The sequence below is a fragment of the Lynx canadensis genome, chromosome A2, assembly GCF_007474595.2.
Source record: "Lynx canadensis isolate LIC74 chromosome A2, mLynCan4.pri.v2, whole genome shotgun sequence".
Classification (NCBI taxonomy): Eukaryota; Metazoa; Chordata; class Mammalia; order Carnivora; family Felidae; genus Lynx; species Lynx canadensis.
This window is the reverse complement of record NC_044304.2, coordinates 157,579,551-157,606,404: the sequence shown is the minus strand read 5'-3', so window position 1 is coordinate 157,606,404 and position 26,854 is coordinate 157,579,551. Positions and strand designations below refer to the sequence as shown.

The window sequence follows — 26,854 nt, the reverse complement described above, 5'->3', positions numbered from 1 at the left end:
TCTGCTTCTCTGAGGGTGAAAGCCTCTTGCTGAATTGGCGGACTCTACCGCAGTAACCCCTGGCCTCTCTGTTGCTCGCGGCCTCCTTCTCCAGAGGATTGTGAGCTTTCTCCCTGGTGTCTGAGAGCCCCTCGGTCTGTGAGCAGATTTAGAGCATCCACCTCCACAATAAGCTGACTCGGCTCCCACTGTACTTCTGAATTTCCATCTGCATTGTTCAGAGATAATTGCCCTCTGAGAGGCGGGGGTAAACTGCCAGGAAAATATTTATCTGCCCATTGGTGCTCCTGGGGAAGGTTGTGGGCCAGACGGTGCTGCCCCTCCCAGCAGCAGGCTCTGCCCTCAGGCCCATGACTCATCCACAAAGCATCAGGGATCAGAGTCACTCCCGCTGAGCTCCTTTGCCAGCTTGGAAAAAGTTTATAGGCACACCAAGCCAGCTCCTTTTCTCCGCACATTCTCTGCTCACAGGCCACCCAGAAGGAATAAACACCCTCGTCCACTCACCTGCATTCCCTGAGTCTTCTTTGTGATCGTGGCCTCGTTTTTTTGCAACGCTCCCTGGGAATTCGGCAGAATGAATGAATGCTTTGCTTCCCCCTCTTCCAAGGGACCGGCTAGAGAAATGTCCACTCCATAAATGCCATTTAAAACGGGAGGGTTGGAAGAAGTGGGTCAAAAACTTGCTAGTGCAGAGAACGTTCTCAGTACATTTGAGTCAGGACTGAACTTGGCATCTGTTCCTCGTTAGCTCATTGGCTGGTAACCTTTGCCCCCCCCCCCACACCTGATTTCAGAGTTAGACGATTACATTCAACACCAGCCTTGGAGTTGCTGGAATCACGCAGCTCCTGAGTCATGTTTACAGCAAATGAAACTCTAGGGTCACTGCACTGTTAGTGATAGAACCCACAGACATTTATGTAGAGGTTTGAAGAACACAAGTCTCAGCGATGTGTCCTGGGGTGGGTGGGTGAGAAGTAGTTGTCTAGAAAAGGCCACTGTACCCAACTGCTGCATTTCTAATGTCATTAACGAGAGAAAGTTATGATAAGGGGAGTATCACTTAATACTTAAAAGAGTACAGACTATTATAGATAGAGCAACAAGGGATCAGAGGAAACTGGGCTCATTTCAAGGGAATAAATCTACGTGTGAAAGAAGGGGAGCCAGTGAGTATATTTTCTTTTAGATTTTCAAAGACTTTTAACCAACTTCTATCCCAAAGGCTAAAAAAAAAAAAAAAAAAAAAAAAAAAAAAAAAAAAAATAAAACACTCATCATGGGACCAATATCCACTTTGTTTTGAATCATGGATCTAGAATTGTTTCAGAGACAGAACACAAAATTAGGGGAAATAAATACATCTCAAACTGTGAGCCTTCCAGATATTAACATGTAGGCTGAAATTATTAAAATTATTACAAATGACCACAGCAGAGCAAATAGTACACAATAAAAAACTTAAGATCATAGTTAACTGTAAGTGAAGAGTTAATGGTGAAAATAAATTTTAAAGAACAGCTTTCTAAACTGTGTTAGTGGTAAAAGTGATAGATGGAAATTCAGTGTGGTCAAGGGCACAAAGGAAATAATTCAGCAGATATCTGCTAAACTCCAGGCATGTTACAATCCAGAAAAGGGCGATAAAGAACTATCCTTGATGTCTCTTGAAGACACTATCCATGTGCATGGTTTTGCTTAAAAACAAAAACAAAAACAAAAACACTGTATATTCATACATGCCCCAGATGTAATTCTGTCCCAAACGTGTTGGTAATGGTTGTTTGCACAATCTCTTATCAGAAATTGCTGTTTCTAAGATAATGACGTCAATCAGAATTCAAGAATAAGTTGTGTTGAATTATGGAAATCTGAAGAAAGAAGAAACAATAAGTAGACCTATACCCAATTCTCCAAAACCCAAAGGATAGAAAATTTAGCATTCAACTGAGTAAAGATTACTCATATCTAAGTTTTTGTTTGGTTTTTGTTTTTAAAACAAAAGACAGGCAGAAGCCAACTGTCTTTTAATCTCCCAGATTAGGTGAGAATAACCCAATTAAATGAATACATATTAAATATCTAAAGGCAGTTTTAGTCTTACAAATGTCAGCTTCAAAGACACCCAGAAAGCCTTAGCAACTTCAAACAAAGAAGTAGTCATTCAACTAAGAAAATTATTTGCGTGTGTATCATTCAGAAGTTGACATTTTATCTCTTTGGGAAAATAAGGGAGAATTTGCCTAGAAAATATAAAGATTGGGATACGGCTCTGTTTGAGCCACATGGCCAGTAGTCAAATACTGGTTTGAACAAATAATGTGGATTATGTTAATTATTACAGCTATTAAGAAGAACCAATTGCTAATTTACATACAGTATATACATATTAATATATCATGTATTAATAATAAAAAGCTGGCTTTATGAAAATAGTGAAAACTTCAATTGAACTTCTCTAAAACCATTCCTATTTTAGATTTTTCAGTCATGTCAACTTCTTTAGGATAAGTGAGTCCCATCTTACTACAGTGATAACTTTTCTAAAAATTAAGCCAGCTAAATTATATTTTAGGATGGGTAGAAAACAGAATGTGTTAACAAACATGAGACTATCATGTTGTATCATCCTTAATTGGGTAGAGGACAAAGTTTACACCATTATTCTTACCTTTGCACAAAGCTGCAATGCAATGCTACTCCTGGGCACTCCTAAAGATGAAACAGAGCAGTAGAATGTCCACGGAAGAACTATAATGATCCAGCTTAAAAGGTGACTATGTGAGGGCTCTATATGAAAAATCATACAGTGATGCTCAATCGAGGAAGGCAATCCAGTAGGAGATAGAGAATCCTATATTGCAGAGCTGGATAGGACTTTGAGATTACTTGGCCCAATCCTGCCTTTTACACTTAAGGAAACTGAGACATGGACAGGCTGAACTATGGCAGTACAGCAAGATGGTCTCTTGACTTGGGTTCTAGGACTCTTCCATTATAGCATGCTACTTTTCACAAAGAGGATGAAACAGCTGGGAAGATACCTTCATCATAATTCAAGTCAAAATATAAAATCACGAATGGTCTCAGTAGGATTTCCAAATCCATTCGAACTAACCTATGCTTAACTTATAGGTTCAGTAAAAAAGGTTTGAATGGGGTTTTTACCACTCGTCAATTCCTCTTAATCCCTTGTACAACCTCTGAGGCTGTAACAAACAGAAAAGCTGCCCAAACTCTTGGGAATCATAAAGCAAGAGTCAGCATCTGCCCTGATCTAGGCACCATCTTGGTCTTTCATGGTACCTAAATCAAATGGCCTAGAATTCTCATGGAATTCCATGTTCCAAACCCCGTTCAGTGCTCAGGAGTCTGAGAAGAAAACACTCAGAGAAGTGCCAAGTTTATTAGCGTGAGAGAGTACAACCCTCACATTGCCACCAACAGACATAGATCCCAGAGATGCATTGCCCTGACCTCACACCAATAATTAGGGAAAATCTCTTGAGTTGGAAGGCACCTTAGAGGTCACTAGCTTGATCCTCTCATCTGATGTGTTAATCCCCCTTAAACATCTCCCTCCAGTGAACTGAGATCAGATTCTGTTTAACTTGTAGCCGCGATGTTAACTTTGGTCAGCCCTGAATCTGTATTCTGGAAACAGAATGTTTAAGTACTATATGGTAGTAGAGGTAAAGTTCCTTGGCTTAGGCCCCATTTCTCCCTTTTCTTATGAGAAAAGCTTCTCAGAGTCCAGTGCAAAGTCCTTCAAAATCCCTCCACCAAGCACAAAGCATAAAAACAGGAGGTTTGGGACTAGCAACTGGTAGCTGGGTTTTTGTTCTTGAGTTTTCCGAAGGTCTAGTTCTTGGTCCACAGAAAGCCTCTGTTGCAGGGTTCTGGGGCCAGCCCTTTCCAGGAACATCTTGTCCTTATGCTCAGGGGATTCCTCCCAGAGAAAGCTAGGTCTGCTGTTCCACCAGCTGTAGTTTGGCAGTCTTGACTCGATGAGCTTCCTTCAGGTTCCGGGCTCGGACTTCTGGGTTGGAAATGAACTCCACTTGTTGCACAGGGAACCAGCCTCGCTCCCCATCTGAGAGTCTCATGCCCTCCAGCCAGCCTACGGGCAATGGGTGGGAAGAAGAATTACCCAGGACAGACTCACAATAATTCCCCCAGACTTTTCTGAATGGTAAGGCTGAAATGACTAGGGAGGCCCCAGCATTGGGAAATCCAGTCTCCCAGTATGTTAACCATGCTGCTCTAGGTCTGGCAAGGTCTACAACTGCCTACTCCTGAACTACTCTTACGCATTCAACTATGTTTCCCCCAAAATATATGTTGAAGTTCTAACCCCAGGTGCCTCAGAATGCGACCTTGTTTGTGAACAGGGTTGTTGCAGGTGTAATTAGTAAGGTTAAGATGAGGTCATACTGAGTAAAGTGGGCCATTAATCCCATATAATCAGTACCCTTACAAAAAGACAGAAATTTGGACACACACACACACACACACACACACACACACACAGAAGGAAGACAGAGGTAGATATCGGAATTATACTGCCATAAGCCAAGGAATACCTGGAGCCACCAGAAGCTGGAAGAGGCAAGGAAGGATCTTCCCTGAAAGGCTTCAGAGGGAGTACGGCCCTGCCAACACTTTGACCTCGGATTTCTGGCTTCCAGAACCACGAGAGAATAAACTTCTATTGTTTTAAGGCACCGTACTTGTGGTACTTTGTTATGCAGCCCTAGGAAATGAATACATCTACCTATAGTGTCCCACCTCCAACGCCCAGCTTACTCATGGGCTCTCCCTCTTACCATCGCTGCTCTGCTGAGTCACCATTACCACGTCTGCCTTCTCTAGCGCCAACTCGTCATTCTCTCGGGGTTTGTAGGCTCGAAGGCACTGTACTTGCGGGGAGTCTTTGGAAGAGAAGAGGGCGAAGAGGGGTTAGGAAAGGCAAATGACTGGACCAGAAAAGGAATTACAGGGGAAGCATATGAGGACTCAGGATAAAGTCTGGGTTTTAGAAAGTTACAGACAAGTGAGACAGAAGAATCTTTCTCCTCTACCAGGAAACAAAATGGCCAATAAGGAAATGAAAATACTGGAACTGAAATGAGTCAAAAATTCTATTTCTCTGGGGAAGATGCATTGAGAAGTCCACTGTAACAACCTTCAGTGACTCATTACAAATACTCAGATTCTGCTAGAGGCCCACCTTCCCTCTGTAACTTTCCCTGACTCTTCAGTCCACCAAGGATCCTGAACTCCTTTAACACTAATTGTCTAGACCACACCATCTACCTCTTGTCTAATTGCCTTGTGTATGCGTTCTGCCTCTTCAACTAGATTGTAAAATCTGAAGCTGTGACTCATTCTCCATTTTTGTCACAGTACCTACCAGATCGGGCTGGAAGAGCTGCAGCCATGGGGCTCCAGGTACAATCAAAGTAAGGCACTCAATCCCCTCAGCTTTGGTTTCCCCACTTGTAAACAACTGGGTTGATCAAGATGACCCCTCGGGAGATTCTGGATTTTCTGTATTTCTGTGTTTTTGTAAGCCAGAGGAAATTTCCATAGTTTTTAAGGTCAAGATAAGAAGCCTCAGAGGTCTTCTGACCCATTAGCCTCCAACCTTACACTCTTTCTCCTTTACCACACTGCACTGGTTCCCTCAGAAAACAAACAGAATGCTGCATTATTGTCTGTATTTCATTTACTTTTCTTTTTAATATTTACTAATTTTTGAGAGAGACAGAGAGAGAGCAGGACAGAAGATCCGAAGTGGGCTCTGTGCCGACAGCAGGGAGCTCGATGCAGGGCTCAGAGTCACAAACTGTAATATCATGACCAGAGCTAAAGTTGGACGCTCAACTGACTGAGCCACCCAGGCGCCCTGATCCATTTTCTAAAGCTTATCTCCAATCTGCCCCTCATAAGACCACAGTGAAGGAGGACATCTTGCCTTCATTCCAGCTGGGGGACTGAAGGCCAGCAGATGGGTTCACAGAGTGAATAAGGTAATAGAACTCAGTTTACAACCTGAGTTCTCCTACTTCCTTTTCAGAGGTTCTTTGTATTTGTTTGTTCTTTTGAGTCACCAGTGTTCCTTTGTGTTCAGTTCCTCTCTGGATACCAGTTAGGGAATTCTCGCTGAAGGACAACTGTGGGGCTTTAGGAGACCCAGAAATCTACTGTTCACATGAATGCCAGACACATGCATAATGTGCGTGTATGTCTGTGGCTATCTGGAAGCCTGGGCTAAGGGTGGTGAGCTCAGGTCATTCTTCAGGAGAGGGTGTGGTTATGACACATCTACTGGGTTGCTTCCTTCCACAACTCCTACTCCAACCATCCTATTTCTCCCTATTTCCCCAAGACGTTCAGGCAGGTAAAATCTAGGCAGAATAATCGCAGGATAGATTTACAGGGACAAATATTTAAAAAGAGCAAATTATGGCCCAAGGGAGAAGATACACGGCAGAGGAGGTGGTGCCATAGTGGTGAGTAGTCTTAGGTGGATCATCTCAGCTGCTTAAGCTCCAATGGCCAGACTTCCACTCTGAAATTCTGGATAAAAGCAATAAGTGGAAGGTTCTCAGAGTTACCACCCAGCCTCCTAAAGTCCTGCATCCAAAGGTGACTTCTGGCCCTGCCATTTTTCTCTGCCTTTTATACCCTCACTCACCGTAACACTCTAGAAGGTCCAACTCCTCTCTGGGCATGGCCAAGGCTGAGATCCATCGAAGCTTTTCACTTCTGAGAAAACAAAGCAGGGTCAGCTGCTTCAGCTGTAGCTCTGGGGTAGAGGACAAAGGCCAAGGATGGGGTAGGGAAATGACTGTGGGAAAGACTTGGCCAGTTCAATGCATTGTTTAGTTCAATGACATCAAGCACAAAAGTCAATGGGACTTTGCTTGGTTGGAAATAGAAGATCTCCAACTGTGTGTTAATGTGTTTTGTCACCCTTTATTTTTCTCCTTCTCTTTCCAGGCTTACCCTCTTAATGGCATATCTTTCAAGTGGGGACATAATGTCAGCTGTCAATTAGACACATGAGATTTTCCATTTTGTAATAAGCAAGATGTCCATCTTAGTTTAGATCCCCACTATCACTCTGCAGAATTCTCTACACTCTACTCCCCACCTCCCTTCCTCCAAATACTTCAGAGATGAAAAATATTTTGTAATCACAATTAGATCAGGGAGATATCTGTGCTATTTATTTATTTATTTTTGGTCATGCAATATAACCCAAGCTGATTTTGTAATCATCTGAAGGATTTTGCATTATCTTAGCCTCTGCTTCCAAAAACGCTGGAGTAATTGAGAGCTGACACTATTTCTATTCCAGAAAGAGGCTGCCCCAAATACTAAACAAAGAACAGGAGTCTGTAACTGACTACCTGACTGTGGTCACAGTTTGCACACAAACCCCTGTACCAGCCCCTCTATTCCATAAGTGAAGACGGGTAAGGTCGATCCTACCCGGAGATGTCTTCCAAGAGACAAAACGGAAAAGTATCTACAACATAGGGATCGATCCTCAGACCGTTTGGCATCATGTCAAACCTTTAAAGGGAGAGGCTTCTTGTATCTCTTGTAACAGCAGCAACAGCTATGAGCTTATAGTTTGTTCATTGTTTTAGGCACTGTTAACTACATTTTATAGGTATTATTTTTAATACTCCCCAAAATGTGTGTATTATATTATTATAATAATGTAATTATATAATATGATATATTATAAAATATATAACATAATATATAATAATGTATATTATTATTATTACTAAAAACATGAGCAAATCACAGTTGTCAACACTATGGATTTCTGCTCAACAGAGGCCTGGGTTGGAAAGTGGGAGGGAGGAAAGCTAAAGACACCCCAGTGCTTGTCTTAGTCACAAAGTGTCCACCAGCCTTCGGCACTGAAGAGTTTCTGGCTTATACACATGACTCGTGGACGTCAGTAATTCAATTCTTTAGTTACTCCATACCAGCCCGTCTCTTCTCTGTTGTCTCGCTCACTTTGTCCTTCTTGACTGAAGAGCAGAAAATAGATGCTAAACATCGGCAGCAACTCTGTACCCCTTCCCACCCCGTCTCCTGCAAGTCGTCTATTAGCTCAGAGTTTGGGTTTGGATTTCTCCTCGGATGCTCTCAGTCCGGAATGGGCTAGATCGTGCTGTGGCTGTCCTCTGGACACAGTTTCTGTCTCAGCCCCACTTTCTTCCCAGGCTGTCCTCCCTTCCTCCCTCCCCCCGACTCCTCTGCCCAGCCCCATCTCACTGGGTCTCTGTGCTGAAGAGGAACTCAGTCTGGGTGCCCTGTGCGTTGTGCAGCAGGAAGAGCCGGAAGAGGTTTTTGTGAGGTCCGTGTAGCTTCATTTCACACTTTTCCCCTCGGATGGAGGAGAAGGGAGCATGGTCGAATACCAGGAACCGGCTACCCCTGCAAAATACGAGGCTTTTCAACTTGATTCTACAGTTGTTATGCTTCATCCACCATCATACCTTTGGATTCAAAATCCCTGTCCTTTGTAGCTTGCAAATCCTCATAAAAACCACGAGATGGTGCTACCTTGCTCCCAAGCTGGTGGCTCCAGAGAACCCAGGGTTTGTCACAGAGCTGGGAAACCACATGTCTAGTACAATGAATACTTCACCACTTTAAAGAGTTGAAGAGATCGAATCAATACAAATTTTCTAAAGCCCTTAGGACCAAAGAGTTAGGATCTGGAATTGGCTAAGAACCTCTAGACTAGCAGGCTGAGTCTAGCCCAAACAAGCTAATTTGAGAATGCGAGCAGCTCATTTGCTACATTTTGCTCCATGTCTACAACATAGTTCAGGCCCTGCCACGTGATCTTGTGACATAATTTGGTGGGATCCCCTTTTTTGCTTCGGACCTTTCTTTCTCTTCTCTAGCCCATGACCTGCACTCCATGGGTCGAGCCACTGAGAAGGGCTCCCCCAGGAACACGACCCTTTACTGTCCCTTTTAGTCCTGCCCCCTGGCCCCATCCCCTTTCCCTCCCGTTCTAGTCACTGACTCTCGGGGCCGAGACAGCAACAGACAGTCGTTGAAGAGATGCAAGTGAACTGGACGCGTGTTCAGTTTCCTTCGCGGCCCTGGGGAGAGACTGAACTCGAGGGCCGTCAGCTCTCCACTCTTCACCAGCCAGCGTGACTGCGATATGAGCGGGAATATCTACAGGGAGGGGAGGACAGAAAAGGCAGCGCGTCACAGACAGGGCAAGTGAGAGGCTTCCTTGGTCCCGCCCTCCTCACCATGCCTCTTCCTCGTGGCTTCCGCCACTGACACCCTCTTCCGCATCATCCTTCCTGTTCATCACCCATCCACCTAGACTGCTCCTCCCAGAGCCCTCTACCTACCACTGTCTACTGTGTGGCCCCCACGTCCACCCATCAGGCGAACGGAAGGTGCCTACGCTCCAACCCAGGGCAGTGACTACGTGACAAAGCCCAGCCCTAGAAGCCTGAACTGAAGGAGAACCGGATGACCCCAGTCGAGGCATGTGAAGGAACACGGCAGGGAACCGTATGCTGTGTGTCTTAGAAGTTAAAGGATTTGTGCAGTTCTGACATTTGTTCTTTCTCTGATTATAACCAGAGACATAACAGGAGCAGCTGGAGCCATATGTGGGAATAGGGATAAGGAGAAGTAGGTGGGGTCTGCTCGGAGTTGGAAGTTGGGTAAAGACAGGGGTGCTGGAATACAATTAATACGGGGATACAGGATTCCCCTCTCTTCGAGGGAAATAAGGATGGGACCCGTTCTGAGGTGGAATCTGAATACGGAATGTTTACTTTACATTTGTATTTTGATGGGAGATTTTGGCCCTATATTTGGAATCCATTTCACAATGCGTTGGTTAGATTAGATGAAGACTTGATCAAATATTGACTGATTTAAGTACCAAATGTTATTGTCATCAAGGCTTACAACTGATAGGTTCTCCCTCACCTGTCCCATTCCCAAATGCACATTCTCCCCCTCAGGTAACCCCTGTCCTACCCTTCTCATGTGCCCCTTCCAGCCTATCTCCACGTAGACACAAGCAAATGCATACACAGATCTGTACCCACAGTAATATGCTATGGTACGCACAGCTCTGTCTTTCCCTTTTCAATGAACAATATACCACAGAGACTGAAGTAGGCATTTGGGTGTCCCAGAAACAGGCCAGAATAGAAGACACACAGCAGTAAGGGCAGAGACCGGGACGGCACGAGCAAGATGGTTCTACGCTAGAGGCTGGCCTGTGGCGGCTTCCCAGGCAGGGTGGGGGTGCAGGGGACCAACTCACTTTGCACTCAAACTCAATCTTCTGGCTCAGGTAGATGAGCTCCTCTGTCCGGCGCATCCTCTGGACATTGTTGTTGCAGTCTCGGATCAGCTGAACCGTGGGTAGGTTGAGGAAAGAGGAAGAGCACTGTGTTAGAGGCTTTGATCTTTGAGTCCTCTGCAAGAAATCTGGAAGTTGGTTGCGACGGCCTCCGTCTTTTCTAGCAGGCTGGAATGGTGTGAGGGCAGCACCAAATGGCAGTTCTAGGCCTCGGGTATATTTTGTATGACCTGACGCCATTCCGGGGCGGAGTGGACGTAAGATTTAGTCTGGGGCTGGTGGCAGTGACAGCATGGCCCCTTGGTGTAGAGCATCCTCAGTGTGGGAAAGAGGCTGGGGGGAGGGGGCGGGTGTCTGGAGGTTTGGTGGGTACAGTGAGGTGGCTGAGTGATCCCATGAGCAGGGACCCCTGCTCTCTGGAGTCACGGGCCTGCACAGAAGAATTCTCTGTGAAGGACAATCCTGGGCGTCTGAGTGGGGGTGGTGGCTGCTTACCTCCTCCAAGGCATGATGTGCCTTGGTGGCTTCTGCTTCCTCTGAAGAGCCAGGCTGTGTTCTCTTCAGAATGTTCTGTAGGACAAACAGTAAGCAGGAGCCAGATGGAAAGAAGGGACGGGAAAACAGGAAGAGAGAATTGTGGGTAAGCTACTGAAGTCTAGGAACCAAATTTTTGCAGCAAATTCACCCTGAGGGAGAACGGTGAGGGCGGTGGGCAGAAGAAGGCTCACGTGGTCCACAGGGTGTGGAAGAGGGGCAGAAGCATGCATGGTCCCGGGCCCTGGGGCTCCCGGAGATCATCTCTTTCGGGTGGAAGGAAGAGGTCTGGGGGACAGGGCGGCGGGGGGGAGGGGGGGGACGTGCTGTACCTGAAGCAGCAGTTTGAGACGGGTGATGCGCTGGAAAGGCAGGATCAGGAAGGACTTGAGGGAAAGGCGCTGGCAGACAGGATCGCTCTCCAGCTTCTCCAGAACCTCCCGGAAGCTGCTGTTGCTGTTCCTGCGTGGGCAGCGAGCCTCCAGTGAGGAGGGCCGTGGGGAGGACTGGGGACACAGCGGAGGCACAGGGAGTAGAGATGCAGTGGAATGTCTATGGTGGGGGCGCCCACATGTGACGGCTGAGGGCGTCTGACCTGGAAGGTGCTTTGGGGTTGGGATCACAGAGCAGGCACAAGAAACATGGGCTCTTGGGATGCTGCTTGGGATTGGGGTCCGGGGGTTTTAGTGCAGCAAGGTCACTGCAGGGCTCGCGTGGGGACTGAATAGGGATCAGGTCTCACAGCAGGACTTGGAAGGTGCGTTCCTGGTAGGTCTGGTTGGTGACGTAAGGCAGGTAGACCCGGCGGAAGTTGGGGGCATGGTTCAGGACCACATCGCACACTTGGAAGGTGAAGATGTTGTTCTCGAAGTTCTCCTCCAGGTCTGAAAGGAACCTGTATGGTATTCACACACGTCTCATGAGACTTGGGGGCCTCACGTGAGCAGCTGACGGACCCCTCCTACACCTTGAGTTTGTGACTCCTTCCTTCTGTTAGGCGGTAACTTCTACTGACTGTCCTTAGCTCGGTGCCCCTGCCGTGCTCTAGCGTTCTCTCCAAGGCAATCCCTAGTTTGCCCCGATCTAACCCTCTGCTCCTTATATTCCATTTCTTGTTCTTCTTTTGGTTCTGCTCTGGCTCTCTGATCTTCACCTGTTGCCCATATCCCATCTCCAGTGCATCCCCTCAACCTGGGAAGCATCTCTCATTCCTCTGTTTACCCGTTAACGGATCTACCCACCCGCATACCTTCTCCCCTTCTTTGCTCTCCCTATTCCCACAGCGCTGGGAATCATGGAGGGAGAGCAAGGAGAGGGTTTCTGAGAGAAAAGAAAATCCAACTGACAGTTTACAGGCTAAAGACACCGAGGCTGAGTTTGGGACAAGAGGAATCTCACGTGGTGCTGACTTCACGCACGTCCTGTAAACGAGAGAAGAGCCACTGGTATTCTTGGTTGCTAAGGGTGGCCCGCAGTGGGGCGGAAAGCTGGAAATGGTCCACTGCCACATGCAGACTGCGCAGGTATGAGGCCTCTGACACGATCAGCTCGAATTTGGCCTGGAGGGTAGGAGAGGAGATTGATTAAAAATACTCACCGAGGGGCGCCTGGGTGGCTCGGCCGGATGAGCGTCCGACTTCAGCTCAGGTCATGACCTCACGGTTTGTGGGTTTGAGCCCCACGTCGGGCTCGCTGCTGTCAACGTGGAGCCGGCTTCAGATCCTCTGTCCCCTTCTCTCTCTGCCCCTCCCCAGCTCAGGCTTGCTCTTTCTCTCTCTCAAGAATAAATAAACATTAAAATAACATAAAAAAACAAACATAAAATAACATAAAATAACATAAAATAACATAAAATAACATAAAATAAAATAAAATAAAATAAAATAAAATAAAATAAAATCGTTCTGGAGTCCCTGGCATTTGCTAGCCACTGCATAATGTTCGAGGGGCAGAGCAGGGAAGGGGGCAGACCCTCTCTGAGAGCTTGCAGTCACATCAGAGCCTAACCTGGTATCAGGAGGACAGGGACAGAGCATTTGAGGCCGAGGGAAGAATGTGTACAAGCCCCTAAAGGTAGAAGAGAAAAAGATACTTTCAAGAAGCTTAAATAAACTGAGTGATTCGGGGAACTAAGTATTTATACTAAAGGAGTGGCAGGAGCTGGAGCTGGAGAGGTAAATGGGGTGTCGTCTGGAGGATTCCGTAAACAAGGTAAAACGGTTTGGACTTAAGACAACGGGAAGGTTAAAAGAGGCTTTATGTAGGGAAATAACCCGATCAGATTTGGTTTCTGTAAAGGCTATTTCTGAGCACAGCATGGAGAAAAGAGCCGAAGGGGCAGGGGTGTCACGTTAGGAAGCTGTCGTAGTAATTCCGGGTGACAGATGGAAGCCTGAATGGCCACGGGGATGGGAGAGGTAGGCCAGTTTCGTAACTTTTGAGGAGGCAGATTCGGAAGAACTTGGTTCTTTGCTAGAAACGGGGGCTGGAAGAGCAGACGGAGTCACAGCTAATGTGTCAGCTTTGGAGTTTGGTAGCTGAATGAATGGCGGACCGACTCACTCTCTGAGCCACAGGACTTTGAAAGAGGAACAGATTTAGGGGATGAAGGTGATTTGAGGTTTGGGGAAACACGGGCGCAAAGAGGATATTTGAGAACGAGTTGGTGCTGTTGAGGTTTAATGGAGAAGGTCCAGCACGTGAGAACTTGTGTGGACTTTCCAGCAGGGGGCGCAATGGCTCACGGCCCCGTCCTCGCGCTGGGCCACCCCTACTCTTCATCCAAGCATGCAGCTTAGGGATAGATGCACGAACAGAACAGAAAAGGCAAAGGAGACACACGCACACACCTGGGTAATGACCCTGGTAATGACGGTTGAGTCCTGGTTCCAACATTCAACTGACGACAGGACTTGGAGTGGCTCATTTAACCTCACTGAACCTCAGAGCTTCTTGCCTTTTTGTGTAGGTACAGTGACCCCCATGTCACAAAGATGTTGTGCCAGTCACCAGAAATGGGGTTGGTGCAAGCACTTCGTAGACCCCGGAAGTGCTATTTTATGAAAGGACTATGTGCGTATAAGCACAGAGGCTTCTCTTCTCAGAAACGGAGACCAGGGCTGGCCCAGGAGCCCTGGTGGGCTTCCCAGTATGCTGGAGTTGGTGAGACAGCCAGGGTCCAAACGCTCTCCTGGTGTTTGGTCCTTAAGTATTGGGCAGATCACTGACTTTCTACATATCCTCTGTATGCTTGACAAGTTGAGGTCAGAACAAGGGCCCCAAGCCTGAGCCTCAAAAAACCTAAACATTTATAGCTGCCTCTGTTTGATTTGCTTATCTCTAAGTCTTTCTGGCCAACATTTTCCTCCTTCCCACCTCCGAGAGAGGGAGAGTCTGGCAGTAATATGTATCAAACTAGGCTCCAGACTTCACACTAAAAGCCAGACAGGGACATTTCATTTAAACCACACGGCCACCCTGAAAGGAAGACATCAGTATCCTCGAGTTTTAGGTGAGGAAACAGATTTAGTGAAGTTATCGAACTTGCAGTCACACAGCTAGTAGTAAATGGTGAAGCCAGGATTCACACCCAGGTTGGCCTGACTTGAAATTAAAGTACAATAGAAAACATTTCTTGGGTGACTACTGTGCATTGGGCACTTATCTTTTTTGGTTCTCCCACTGACTATTGGTGACCCAGTTTTACGAATGGCAATACAGAGAGGTAGAAAGAGCAAGTAATCTGGTCAAAGTTAAAGAGCCAGCAAACAGAGAAGTGGGCTCACAACCAGGTCATTTACTCCGGAAGCCAGATACACAAACATGATTCCGTGATGCCTTTCCATGGTGCCATACTGTCTTCCTGGGAAGAAAGGTTCTAACCCTATTTCAGATTGATTAGTAAGAGCAGTTCTCCACGTAAAACCTATTAACGGTAATAAACACCGAACAGCCTTGCCACGGGGTCTAAGGACCGAGCTGCGACTGATGGTCATTCCAAAGCCTCTAGGAGACCAGTGGACCACAGGACAGCTACAAAGGACTCAGCAAAAGAGCCACTGCAGGTGCTTTGGTTGAAGAGAAAACCTCCAGTGTCGTGTGGAACCCTGGTTGAAGAGGGAAATTTTAGCCTAGACTGAAGCAGCAGAGAAGGGATTAATTCCACACTCCTCCCAACAAATTCAGAGGCACAGTCACTTCCTACGAGCCCAAATAGTGACAGGTGGGAGGAAGTGGCCCGTGCCGAGGGCAAGCGGGGAGGGGGGCCAGCGGGAAGGTTCAGAAAGCAGTTCAGACGCATCAGAGTGGAGAGGAGCGGAGAGGAGCGATAGCCGTGGTGCAGGGGCACATGGTGGGTTTGTGATGGGGACAGCCTGCTCTTGCTGCCGGTGGCGGTAGCGAGCAGGAAATGAGAGCCTTTGCTTTCCCTCCAGTCCGCCCCTGCCCTGCCCGGTACCTCCTGCAGTTTTTGGTCTTCGTGGGTCATGGAGAGCAGCACGGTGCTATTGCGCACCACCGGGATCTCCTGCCAGAGGGAGCCGCTGGAGGCCACGGACAGGCGCTGCAGGTAAGACTCCGAGGAGACCAGGGCCCTCCGGGGCTGCCGGGGGGAGGCGGGCCCGGGCGCCTCTCCCAGGCTGTCCAGCCGCTGCTGGCTCTGAATCTCCTTGTTCAGAACCACATCGCTGTACTCCTGGTAAAGCAGATGGGCTGCAGGGGCGAGGCAGCACGGCAGAGGGAGAGAACGAGAGAGACAGGGATGCTGAGGCACAGAGACAGAAGCCGTCAAACTGCTTCTGGCTCTCCTGGCAATCCTCTCTCCCCGCAGATATCACCACCCCGCAGTGGGGAGCCACGAGCGCCAGTGCTGGGCAGCAAGCCACGCGGGTCTACGGTTTTGTTTCAAGGTACTCACAGGAGTTGACGAGCTTCGAGCAGCGTCTTGAAAAGCCTGCCAACACCTCCTTTGGTTTCTTCTCCCTGTGGAGGCAAGAAGGGCTCTGGGGTGCTTGCTGGCCACTGAGGCAGAGAAGCCCCAGGTGACTATAGATGAGGTAGTCTCTGATTTCTGGGATGTGTGCTGGGGTGTCAGGGCTGAATCCTCTGAAGAGGCAAGTTGTGGCCTGACCCATTTTTAGGCAGTTCAGAGCTTTTCTGGAAGACATACTGAACTTTCACGGAGCGGTTAGTTCATGGCTAACGGGCCTACCTAGGAGGATGGGAGATTCAGATCCAGCTGACGGAACCAGGAAGGTAAAAGATGCCCTTGCTCTGGAATCCTGGTCTATGTCTCTTCCCCTCCCCATCTCTGGAAGAGACAGGGTCCCAGAACCCCTGGCAACTAATGGAAATCTCGGTATCCTCAGAAAAGACAGTACAAGTGTGTCTATTAGGAGAAAACATGACTCACCGAAAAACGATGGTGTCTGAAGAGCCAGCGGATTTTTCTACGGCTGGACCTTTCGTCTCTGAAAATGGAAATGGTGAAGTAACGGGGTTTTAGAGGCACACTCTGACGGCCAAAGCAGGAAAGACCTAAAGTGGGAGATGTAGGCATCTGGGGGGATATGAGGGCTCAGCTGGGAGGACAGTGCCCAAGCAGAAAGCACGCGAGGACACTATTGCCAGGTAATGTCCTCGCCCCTGGCGTCAGAAAGACAAGAAGAGGACGTTTTCTCTACTACTAGGAGGACACCGAGCCGAAGAGTTGGGAAAAACAAACACAATAAAAGAACACCATGGCGGGTAGAGGGGCAGGAGAAGGCAGAGTGCTCCAGTGAGCACCACAACACTCTGAGTTGAGGTTGGGTATGTGGATGAGTGAAGCCAGCAGAGGGAAGAGCAGAAGCCCTGGGGACAGAAGATGAGTGAGGTGGAAAGAGCTGGAGAAAGCGTGGTCCGACACGAGTGTCCCCATGATCCCTGCTCCTTGCTCACCTGAAGAGCCCTCAGGCAAGATAGAAGGCCTGCGCAGGCCTTGCCGATTCCAGCCCTTGTGCTTACTGGACCCCTCGCCAGGGTCTGCAACCTGACCGCTGCCGCCCTCCGGGGGTCTCCCTGGGTCTCGCCTGTGGGGCCAGCTGGATGCCTTCTCCAGGTGGGGATGGCTGAGTTTGTCTGACTGCCTTGCTTGGCCTCGATCCAACCTCCTCAGGCCATTGGCTCCTCCCTGAGGGGCTGTTCTTCTCGAAGACCCTCTAGCAGGGGCCTCAGACTCTTCTGAGGGTCCTGGTTCAGAGGCAGGTCCCTGGAGCTCCAGATTCCAGGGCGTGGTTGGGGAAGAGGGACTCAGAAGGGTTGCCATGTTGCTGAAAGCCATGCCAGGGGACACTTCGCTCTTATTCCTGCTGGTAGAAGCCAAAGAGTCTGTCGACCGACCCATAGCTGGGGGCCAGGAGGTACGTCCAACAGAATGGGGAGTGGAGACTGTCCACTCTTGACAAACAGGCCTTGGCTTGCCCTGACCCCCTGAATTCATGAGTCCTCCCTGAGTGCTCCTGCTCCTCCCCCTGGACTTTGGGGGTAATGGGGGTGGTTCAGTGGGGGGATCCATAATAGGGACAGGGGGTAGAGGCCTGTAGATCCTTGCACTACTAAAAGAAACAGGATGGTGGGACTGGGACAAATCAGGGGTTGGGGGTAATGGCTTGTTGTATCTCAGTTTGCGGGAGAACGAGGTCTGAGGAGGGTGGGGCGTGTCTGGGATAGAGGGCAGAGGTCGGTGCTGCCTTGCCACAAGGGGGTCAGGAACTGGGGGAAGTGGGCCTTTGGGGGGGCCATGTAGCCCCAAACCTGGGGCCAATGGAAGAGGATGGGCACACCGCTTCAGTGTGGAAACCCCTGCATGGAGATGGCTGTCTCTTTCCACCATGGAGGGTTGGACATGCCTCTTCTCTGGGGTAGGAGGGGGCAGAGGTTCATGGATCCTCGTATCTACAGAGACAAGGGGTGGGGAAGAGCCATAGGCAGGAGGCCCTGGGGAAAAGGCTGAAGTGTGTGGGGAGCCCCACGGCTGGCTGCTGTGGGGACTGCTGGACATTTCTGGATTTGAAGTGAATTCTTGAGAGTCTTGCCCCAGAGTGGATAATGAACTAGGGGATTCTGGAATGATCCTGTGGTCCCTACCACCTTTCCTATCCCTTCTTGGAATCACAGAGCCAGAGACGGCAGGTTTGGGGGGCCTCTGGGGCAACTCTGAATGGGAGAAGGAAAGTGATATTCCCAGCAGGTCCGGAGTCGGCTCTGTCCTATGAGAGCCCGGGAAGGAGTTGCTCCTCAGGTGCTGGACAGCCCCTGTAGGGTGGCTGGGGGGGCTCTGAGGGCTGGTCCAACTGGAGCTGGTGGAGATTTCCACGGCGGCCTCTGCAGAGGGGAAGCCATGGAGGGCAGCAGCGGGAGTCTCCAAAGCCCCACAGTGAGATGCCCTGTTGGTCCAAACAGATGCTCTGGAGGTTTCTAGAGAATGTGCAGCAAGAGACGGCTCCCTCCTGGGAGAGGCAAGTGGGGAGCTGGCAGATGATGATGCAGTTGCGCTGGGGGAAACTTCAGCAGGACTGGAAGGGGCGGAGTCTGGTGTCCTTGGAGGAGTCCCGGATGTACTGGCAGAGGCCATCTCAGTCCCCACGCCGAACACCGTCCCCTTCCCAGGCTCAGATCCCTCCTGCTGGCTATCCTGAGCTGCTTCTTGGTCAGGTGACTCCCCAGCAGGAAAAGAGCCAGGTAAAGAAACGGGCTGGCAGGACCATCCTCCTGGCTCCAGTGTAGGACCCAGAGCTGTAGGGGATAGTTCCTCAGCCCGAGGCTCCTTCTGAGTCCCAGGAGTACTGGTCATGGGGTAACAGGCGTCTAGAAATAAGTCACAGGGAGAAGAGACCTCAGGGGCTACCAGAGCCAGTGTGGAAACACCATCATGGGCCTCCCCTTCTCTGGTACTCTCTTGTCTGCCCTCTCCCCACAGCGGGTCCCCAACCCAACTCCCTGGTTCCTCCTCACTTGACCCCGCCTCCTCTACCTGCCCCTCCCCGGGCATCACTTGCCCCTGCAGACCTTGACCTTCTTGCCTTCCAGTTACTCTCCCTGATTTCCCCACCAGGCTTTGATTCTCCTCATACGGGGCGTCCACGCTCCCCTCTTCTGTCCCCCCTAACGCCCTCCTCCCCTCCTCTCCCTGCTGTAGACCTCGCTGGCCCCGAGACTTCCTCTCCTCCTCACCATAGCGCAGACCTTCCAATTCCCCACAAAGCCTCGTTCTTTCTCTCTGTTTTGCGAGCATCACATCACCTGGTGTCTGTTCCTGGCTTTGCCCGTGTTCTCCCTCCGTCCCCTTCTCCGGCTCTGCCAGTTGCTCCTGCTCCCCTACATGCCCACCCTCCCTGACAGTTCCTCCGTCCTGGAACCCCACTTCCGCTAGCCCCTGCTCCTCCAGCCCCTCGAGTGCCCCTCTCCCTTGACCTTCTTGCGCCCCCAGAGACCGCAGCTCTTCCCCCTGCCTGACGGAGCCCCGTGGCTGGTTGGTTTCTGACAGATGCTCTTCCCGGGCAGGTCCAAATCTGGGCCGAGCAGAGGTGTCTGGAAAAGTCTCCCCCTTCTCTTCTGCACGTTCCGTTCCCCAAATCAAAGAAGTGAGTTCTGGTCTAAATTCCATCTCCACGCGGCCACCCAGCTCACTGGATACTGGGACCATGTCCGGGTGTTCATCCTGGGCAGGACAGGCCCCGGGCTCTGCGGGAGCCCGTGTCCTTGCCCGTCCGTCCTCCGGGCTCTGAGGCGCCACCTCCGGATGCTCTGGAGTGCCCCAGGTCTCACCCGCAGCGTCCTCCTGGTTGGTCTCCGCACCTGCAGAGGCTTCCTTGGGGAACGAGGTCATGCTCTCAGCTGCACAGCTGTCCACATCCCTTAGGTCTCTCTGCTGCGTCTCTGAGAGTCTGCGTCGCTCTGCCCAGGTACAGGATGGCACCTAGCCTTCTCGACCTTCGGGCCCCCAGGCGGCGGTCTGACTGCTCCCCCTGAGGGCTTCAGGGGTAACACCGAGCTCTGCTATGGCAGGGATGGGGGTCGAGGCCCTGAGTGGGGGCTCCTCAGCCCGCATCAGGGTGAAGCCCTAGAGAGGAACAAAACACAAAGTGTCCATCACCCTTTCTGCTTCTACCTATCAAAGGAACACAGCAGAAAGGACGAGAGCGGGGGATTTCTTTGGTTCCACTTAGAGTCATTCTTTGAGACAAAAGATACTCAACAAAGTAAGCAAAAGCCTCTATAAAATGTATGTAGGCTTATTTATTTACCCATCTAATAAATATTTACCAATATTTAAGTGCGGGGCATTCAGTGGACAGGACAGAGAAAGACTGTGTCCTCATGGAGGCTTGTGGAGGAGACAGATAATAAATGATTCAATTAGAGGGTGAGACCGTTGTCAAAGAGCACCAAGCACTCCCAGGGGTCATTACTCTCTAGATTGCATTAGGTCATACTGTCTCTCCCGGTCTACTCTCTGGACACCAAGCGTGACTCAGTCCCCTATAACTCCCAGACACTGTGAGTGACACACCCTAGATCTAACAGCCCAGAGAAGCAGAGTCTGAAGGCGGAATCTTCCTCCAAAGCTGCTGATTGGATTAAAATAGGTCCGGCAATTGTAGCAAGTGAATCGGAGGTACTGAGGCGTAGTGTTATCTCCCTATGTACAGTCTGGATTTTACTCATCTTATTTTCTTCTAGAGTGTCTAGCAGGGCCTTATAACTCATTATTAACTTTGTATGCAATTTTAGAAGCAGCTGTTGTAAAGCGGAATGATAACTAGACTCAGTAGATTAGAACCAGAGCAGACATGGTGCTTGCCCCTTTCTGCCAGGTCCAGGACACCTGCTGGGTGGGTACCCGCTACTCTCTTACACCCCCGCTGCTTTCAACAACCTTATGAACTCCTCCCATCACTTCTCAGAAGATCGACCTTCCCACCTGTCTTCTCACTTCCAAAAGAATACCACATCCCCCACCTTGCAAAGAATTTAGAAACCAATGGAGAGAGGAGCGGCTTCAACTCCTCGTGATTCAGAGCGCTCTGCGTTTGGCTCTTTCCACTCTTCCTGCTCTAAAAGCACAAGAGGCGTCCCTGCCCTGAGGCGCCGTGTTCTTTAGCCCGGCTTCTTGTGGCATGGATTTTCTCTTCTTCTCACCCCTCGCCCCCTCTCTGTCAGAGCCATCCCACAACTGAAGCATGGCCCTGGCTTTCTCATCTAAACTGTAAAAGAATTGTTCATGCGTGTGGTCCTCACCTCCTCACCTCTCCGCCTGCCTCTATCCATGCCTCACTGGTACCGCTCTACCCACCGCCCCCACAATCGCCAATGTCGTGGCTCTTGTCGGTACTGGATACTCCTAACATTAGCACTCTTTCTTGTCATTTGCGAGACTACATACTCCTGGTTTAACCCTGGAAGATCTCCCAGTCCTCTGATCAGGTCACTGTGCCCCTCTGTCTACCACTTACCAGAGATCGTTCACGTCACTTCTCCTCTGTAGCATTTGTACGGTTACCATTCTGTGTGCATCTTGATTTACCATCTATCCCAAATAACAGGGGGTAAGCTTCACAAGATCAAGAGCTACATCCGTCTCGCTCAACTGTCTCCACCTAGCACAACACCCGGCCCACATTAAGTGCTCAGTAAATGGTTTTCAATTACAGAACAAAATTCTTGTTTCCCTCCTGGCCCCACCTGCCCCATATTGCACACGTTGCCAAGTCCCGTGGAGCCCACCTCCTATGCACCTCACGTCTGTGCACATCTCTCCATCCGCACTGCTAGCCCCTGGTGCGCTCTCCTGTCCTCTGTTACCAGGCCACCTGGGGTACAGCTTGGCCACCAGCCTCCACAGAGCTTCTCTTGCCCTGTTTAAAAAAAAAAAAATTTTTTTAAGGTTTATTCATTTTTCAGAGACAGAGAGACAGAGTGGGAGCGGGGAAGGGGCAGAGAGAGAGAGAGAGACACAGAATCTGAAACAGGCTCCAGGCTCTGAGCTGTCCGCACAGAGCCCATCGCGGGGCCCGAACTCACGGACGGCAAGATGGCGAGATTGTAACCTGAGCTGAAGTCAGATGCTTAACCAACTGAGTCACCCAGGCGCCCCTCCTGCCCTATTCCCAAGGCATTCTCTGCTCTGCATGGGAGTGATCCTGAAAAGCCCCATTTGTAGTTTAAATTCTCCAGTGGCCTCCGACCGCCAATGGGATGAAACCCAAACATTTAGCCTGGATTATATGCCCTCCACGCCTGGCCTCTGCCTTACTGCCCTCTGCCCCTGAACCCCCTACTCCCATGCTGTGGGCCTCTGCTGTTCCTGTGCCCGGCATCCTCTTCTGCCCCAGTGAACCCTTTATTTCTCTCACACTCACTGCACTTGTAATTACCAAGTTCATGTCTATTTTCCGGGCTAGAGAATGAACTTCATCAGGGCTCAAACACTGCCATGTTAGCTGCTCAGTCTCTTTGCCTGCAGCTTCCTTTGCTCGCCACAAAGATTTATTGCATGGATGAAGAGAGGAAGAAAACAGAGTCAAAAGAACGTCGCTCGATTTTTAGTTCGGTCTTTTACACATCTTGCTAGTTCTGCTCGTTGTAATTTCAGACAGTTGTAGGAATCCTGCAATTTATTGGAACGGCCATTTTCTTATCTTTAAAAAGGGTTTAAATTCTTTCTTTGCAAGGAGTTCTAATGAAGATCAAATAACATGAAAACGTACAGTGTCAACTTCAAGGGTCACAGAAGCGTTAGGGATTGTAATTACTGCTGAGCAAAGAGAAAGAAGAAAAGAGAAATGTAGGATTCATGAGCTGGAAGGATTTTTAGGGACATACAAGAGACGCTTGCAGATGAGGAAAGTGAAGGTCACATAACCTGGGCACTTGTTCAGACTTCTTAAGCAAATGGTACAGGTGAACTCAAACCAAGGTCTCCCGACGCAAGTCTGTGAGAAGCAGCCCCAAGTCCTTCTGGAAGAAGCTGGCAGGTGGCTGGCCTAGAGAAGGTCCCAGGGGCCTACGGAACCCACAGCTGCCCCTGGACCCGCACATTTCCTATCTTCTCTAGGCTTAACGTGGGAGCCCAGCACCCAAAACGTCTGCTGTCCTGCTGAGATACTGCACACACATATACACGCTGGCACAGGCACCCATCCACACGTGCACACAGGCCATAAGCCGCCCTTGCAGTTTCTACGCAATAGAGCCTGATATAACCAAACAGACAGGTCCCCAGCCACCCCGCAGATGTAGCGTGTGACAGGTTCCTGGCCACCCCATAGACACAGATCCCATCTGTATGGGGCACAGAGCCACGTCTAACATAAGCATACTTGCGTAGAAGAATTTTTATGTCCTTTTCCAGTTCACTGACACGGTGCGTGATTTGCTCCCTATTTCTAGACCTAAGTACAAAATACTATAATCACTATGGATGATACTGTGACGTGACCCTATTCTCTCAACCGCACATTAAATAACTGTAGTTGCTCGCCGTAAACACTTTGTGAAACTTGGCTCCTACAGGCCTAAGAAGACTGTGTAAGCCCTAAGTCTTCTGTCACCCACATCTGTATTGTCCTGGCCCTGTCCCCACACACACTCTCATGTCCTCAGGATGGACGGCCTCTACACACACCTGTGTCTTCCTGCTCTGTTCAGGCTGCATCTCTCTGTACCCTGTGCCGCACAGACCTCTTCAGTTCAAGTTACACGATGCGTGTCCGTCTCCTACAAGCCCACTGGCACTATTCCTGACACTGCCTCTATCCACTAGGAAATAATGGCAGTCACCGGATCAGCCGCCATTTATCACAGAGGAAAAACATACCCTGTGTCCCCTATACCTGATCCTGTCCTAGCAATGCTATTGCAATCAGGCACGACCAAGTACGACATAAGAAAGCTAAAGGAAATCTGCAAGCCGTGGTTCCACTGGCATAAAGGCACCAGGAGAGAGGCTTTTTGGATTGCCCGTTATGTTAGTTACCTCCTCATCTCCACTGGGGGGAAGGGGGTGAATAACCACCAATTATCAGAAAACAGGTAAACTGTGGCATCATGGTAAACTGGTCTTCCTCTAGACCAGAGACATTTTGCATCTGCTGACCCCATCCACATGTAACTTCTGGCAAGACAAAGCCCTAAGTCGCTCTATTAATAAATACAGCGACAGAGCTCAGTGTCTCCTTTGGAGCCCCCCAACACCTTAGGTCTTGTCCATTTCTAGTCACCAGACAGGGAATTGTATTTCACAGATTATCCCCTCCTCCCTATCATACTGCTTGTTCTTTGAACCGATGTTGAGTGTCATGTGTATTTTTCAGGACCAGGCTTCCCAGATTTTGTACTGTCAGATTCAAGTATTCTAGAATCTGACTTACACCAAACATCACTGCAATACTCTTGAGATTACAACACTACTGAATTTACACGATATCGTCTATACTCCGGCTCACCTTAGGAAAATACCGCACATATCAAACGTTCTCATTTTGATTTAGAAAATAAGACCACCATACAGATATGTGCCTTTACTCACTCTTTGATAATATTGCCTGCAGTGTTACAAAGACACTAAAATAAGAGAGCTTTCTGGACCACTAGCTTGCCAACACCTGTGTTGTATCCATTTGAGGAAAGCCCCACCATCCCGATGAAAAGTGTAATAAACATCTCTTATGTGTTCCCTGATGCTTGAAAACACCACATCATCCACTGTCTTGTAGACCACACGGGCTTACCTGGAACATCATTAGTGGCAAATGACATATACCCCACAAATCCATCCACGGCCCTGGTGCCATCCACATAGATAACATGAGTGTGAGCGCCCTCTGTGTGTCCTTAACACAGACCCTGAGGGGGACCTTGTTCTGGTCCACCTTGCAGACGCTATAAATGACCAGCTCCTGTTCACTCTATACACACAGTGACTCATCCCTGTCTACAGCTGAAGCTGCAAGTCACTTGTTTTGAGTCTACACCGCTGACACTTCAGCAACACTGTTCCTGTTCGACCCATGATCCTGTGAGTGACCCCATTCTTGTCCACACCGCATTGTGACCAACCATTCCACACACCACAAATGACACGTTCCTGTCTATCCTACAGACACCATGCTTCATGTGGCCACAGACAACCTCAGACAGACTGTTACGGGAGCCATACACTCTGGGGACCCCTAATATATGAGGACCCCTGACTATATTTAGAATTACTGTACTCTTTTAAGAGTACATACCTGCCTACCTCCCGGCCTCTCTCCTCCCCGCTAGGGTAACAACATGCAATCCTCCTGCTAAAGAGACTCTCTTAGAACTGATATCCCCATCCTTCCTCCTCCCCAGCCCCCAAGAACCCCCTCACTAGGCAGGTCTTCGGTTTTGTTAACCCAGGTTGGTTAACAAATGACCTCCGCTTTGCTGGGGCCCGGGGCCAGGAGCTCCCTCACGCTCCATGTGTAGGTAAAACAGTAAGTCTGAGAAAGAGGCCACATGCGGAGCTGTGTAGCTAGGAGCTGGGACTTCCGCAGGGGGCCAAGGCTGCAAGACCAGGAACGCAAGTCGCAAGTCGGGGAGCAAAGGAGGGTAGAAACTGGAAAGGAAAGTCACCCTCTCTCCCTGGTCTGACACACCCTTCCCCCTCCATCTGACAAGAGCCCTGGCCAGAGTTCACTTCTAGGTAGATGGGAAGGCAAATCTGTCTCGGGAATCCAAGATCCAGGAAGGGGAGAGGGCCTGAGATCTGAAACCCCAGGGACATCCGGATTAGCTTTCCTAGGGCAGTCCTGCTGAAAGGCAACCATAAATGATGCTCAGAACTAGCGTTGATCCAGCACCCCCACCGCAACCCCATCTCACCTCCCCAGCTGCAGAATGCAAAGTCACCATCGACAGAAGCTTTGGAAGTACTTCGAATATATGGGGGAATAGGGTGGGGGCAGGGCAGGAGTCCTTTTTACACGTTCCGGCGCTTCGTGGGGCAGAGGAGAGGCGTGTACTTAGACGTACACAGCATGCGAATCCAGAGCAAGATAAATGAAGGAAGGCCCAGGCCCGGGGAAGAAAAAGGAGACGACAAAAAACACCTCTAGTTAGGGGACAAGGACCACAAAGGGAACCTCAGTTATTTCTTACTCCCGGGGGTTAGGTTTCCCCAGGGCCGAGACCCTGAAGGCAGAGGCCCGATTCTTGGCCCGGGGAACATCTGGGGTCCGGGTGCCCACTTCCAAGGCGGGGACCAGGCCGGAAGCAAATTTTTCAGGCAAGAGCCTTCCCTCTAGCTTCCTTCCTCTTCGGACCAGGGTACTCGGTCACACACCCCGAACTCTGCCTAGCTGCCCTGCCCCCCATTTCCGGAGCCCGTGCCCGGGGACCCAGCTGGGGCTGGCCCGGGGTGGGGGGTGGGGGGGTGAAGGCCTAGACTCCCCGTCCTTCCCGGGCCGTCCCTCACCTCCGCCGGGGCTCTACAGCCGCCCCGCCCGGGGCCCCCGAGCCGCGAGGGAGGAGGGCACCCACCTGGGCAGTGTCACATGCCGTCTCGGCCCGAGAGTCCCCTCCGGGTCCCAGGCGCCGGCCGGCCGTCCCCGACGCAGGCCCGGCCGCCCCAGCCGCCCCACCCGCGGCCCGCCCCTCCCCGCCCGGACGGGAGGGAGGGATCTGGCTCTCCTAGGAAGTTTCAGGTGTGGAAACCGCGGACACACCTTCCTGGGGGAGGGGCAGGGCCCGGCCGCGCCGGGGCCTCATTGGTGCGAAGCAGGCTCCCGCGTCAGAGCTGGGAAGTGGCGGGCGGGCGGGCCCGCAGGGGAGCCCGGGGCGCGGGGCGCGGGCGGCGGGGCGCGCGGGGGGCCCCGCGGAGGGCGGAGGGGGGGGCTCTCGGGGGTCGCGTGGGTTCCCCGCGGCGTG

The 26,854-nt window shown here is 50.2% G+C and overlaps 1 protein-coding gene across 2 annotated transcripts; it reads right to left on the bottom strand.

Annotated features, from left to right (window-relative positions):
- Window positions 1-3,374: 3,374 nt before the first annotated feature.
- ARHGEF5 (Rho guanine nucleotide exchange factor 5) lies at window positions 3,375-26,530 on the bottom strand. 2 transcript variants are annotated; one of them, XM_030308669.1, is made up of 17 exons: window positions 26,468-26,530; window positions 21,686-21,816; window positions 19,373-20,021; window positions 16,859-18,766; window positions 16,332-16,389; window positions 15,837-15,901; window positions 15,378-15,631; window positions 12,320-12,480; window positions 11,664-11,816; window positions 11,254-11,383; window positions 10,883-10,957; window positions 10,349-10,438; window positions 9,071-9,228; window positions 8,308-8,469; window positions 6,704-6,774; window positions 4,830-4,934; window positions 3,375-4,123 (listed from the first exon to the last, which is right to left on the bottom strand). In XM_030308669.1, exons 3-17 carry the CDS (start codon window positions 19,785-19,787, stop codon window positions 3,966-3,968), a joined length of 3,963 nt encoding a protein of 1,320 aa, XP_030164529.1. In that variant the 5' UTR covers window positions 19,788-20,021; window positions 21,686-21,816; window positions 26,468-26,530; the 3' UTR covers window positions 3,375-3,965. The 2 variants fall into 2 exon arrangements, with proteins under 2 accessions (XP_030164529.1, XP_030164530.1); XM_030308670.1 differs by having other exon boundaries at window positions 21,697-21,816.
- Between the last annotated feature and the right edge of the window lie 324 nt (window positions 26,531-26,854).

Bases quoted from the DNA above. Each gene is read 5' to 3' on its own strand.
- ARHGEF5 (XM_030308669.1), bottom strand. From the start codon at position 19,787: ATGACCTCGTTCCCCAAGGAAGCCTCTGCAGGTGCGGAGACCAACCAG. The intron at 8,470-9,070 runs GTCAGTGACTAG...CGTATTTTGCAG, and splicing joins TTGCTGTCTCGGCCCCGAGA to GGGTAGCCGGTTCCTGGTAT. The intron at 4,935-6,703 runs GTGAGTGAGGGT...TCTCTTCCAAAG, and splicing joins GGACCTTCTAGAGTGTTACG to ACTCCCCGCAAGTACAGTGC.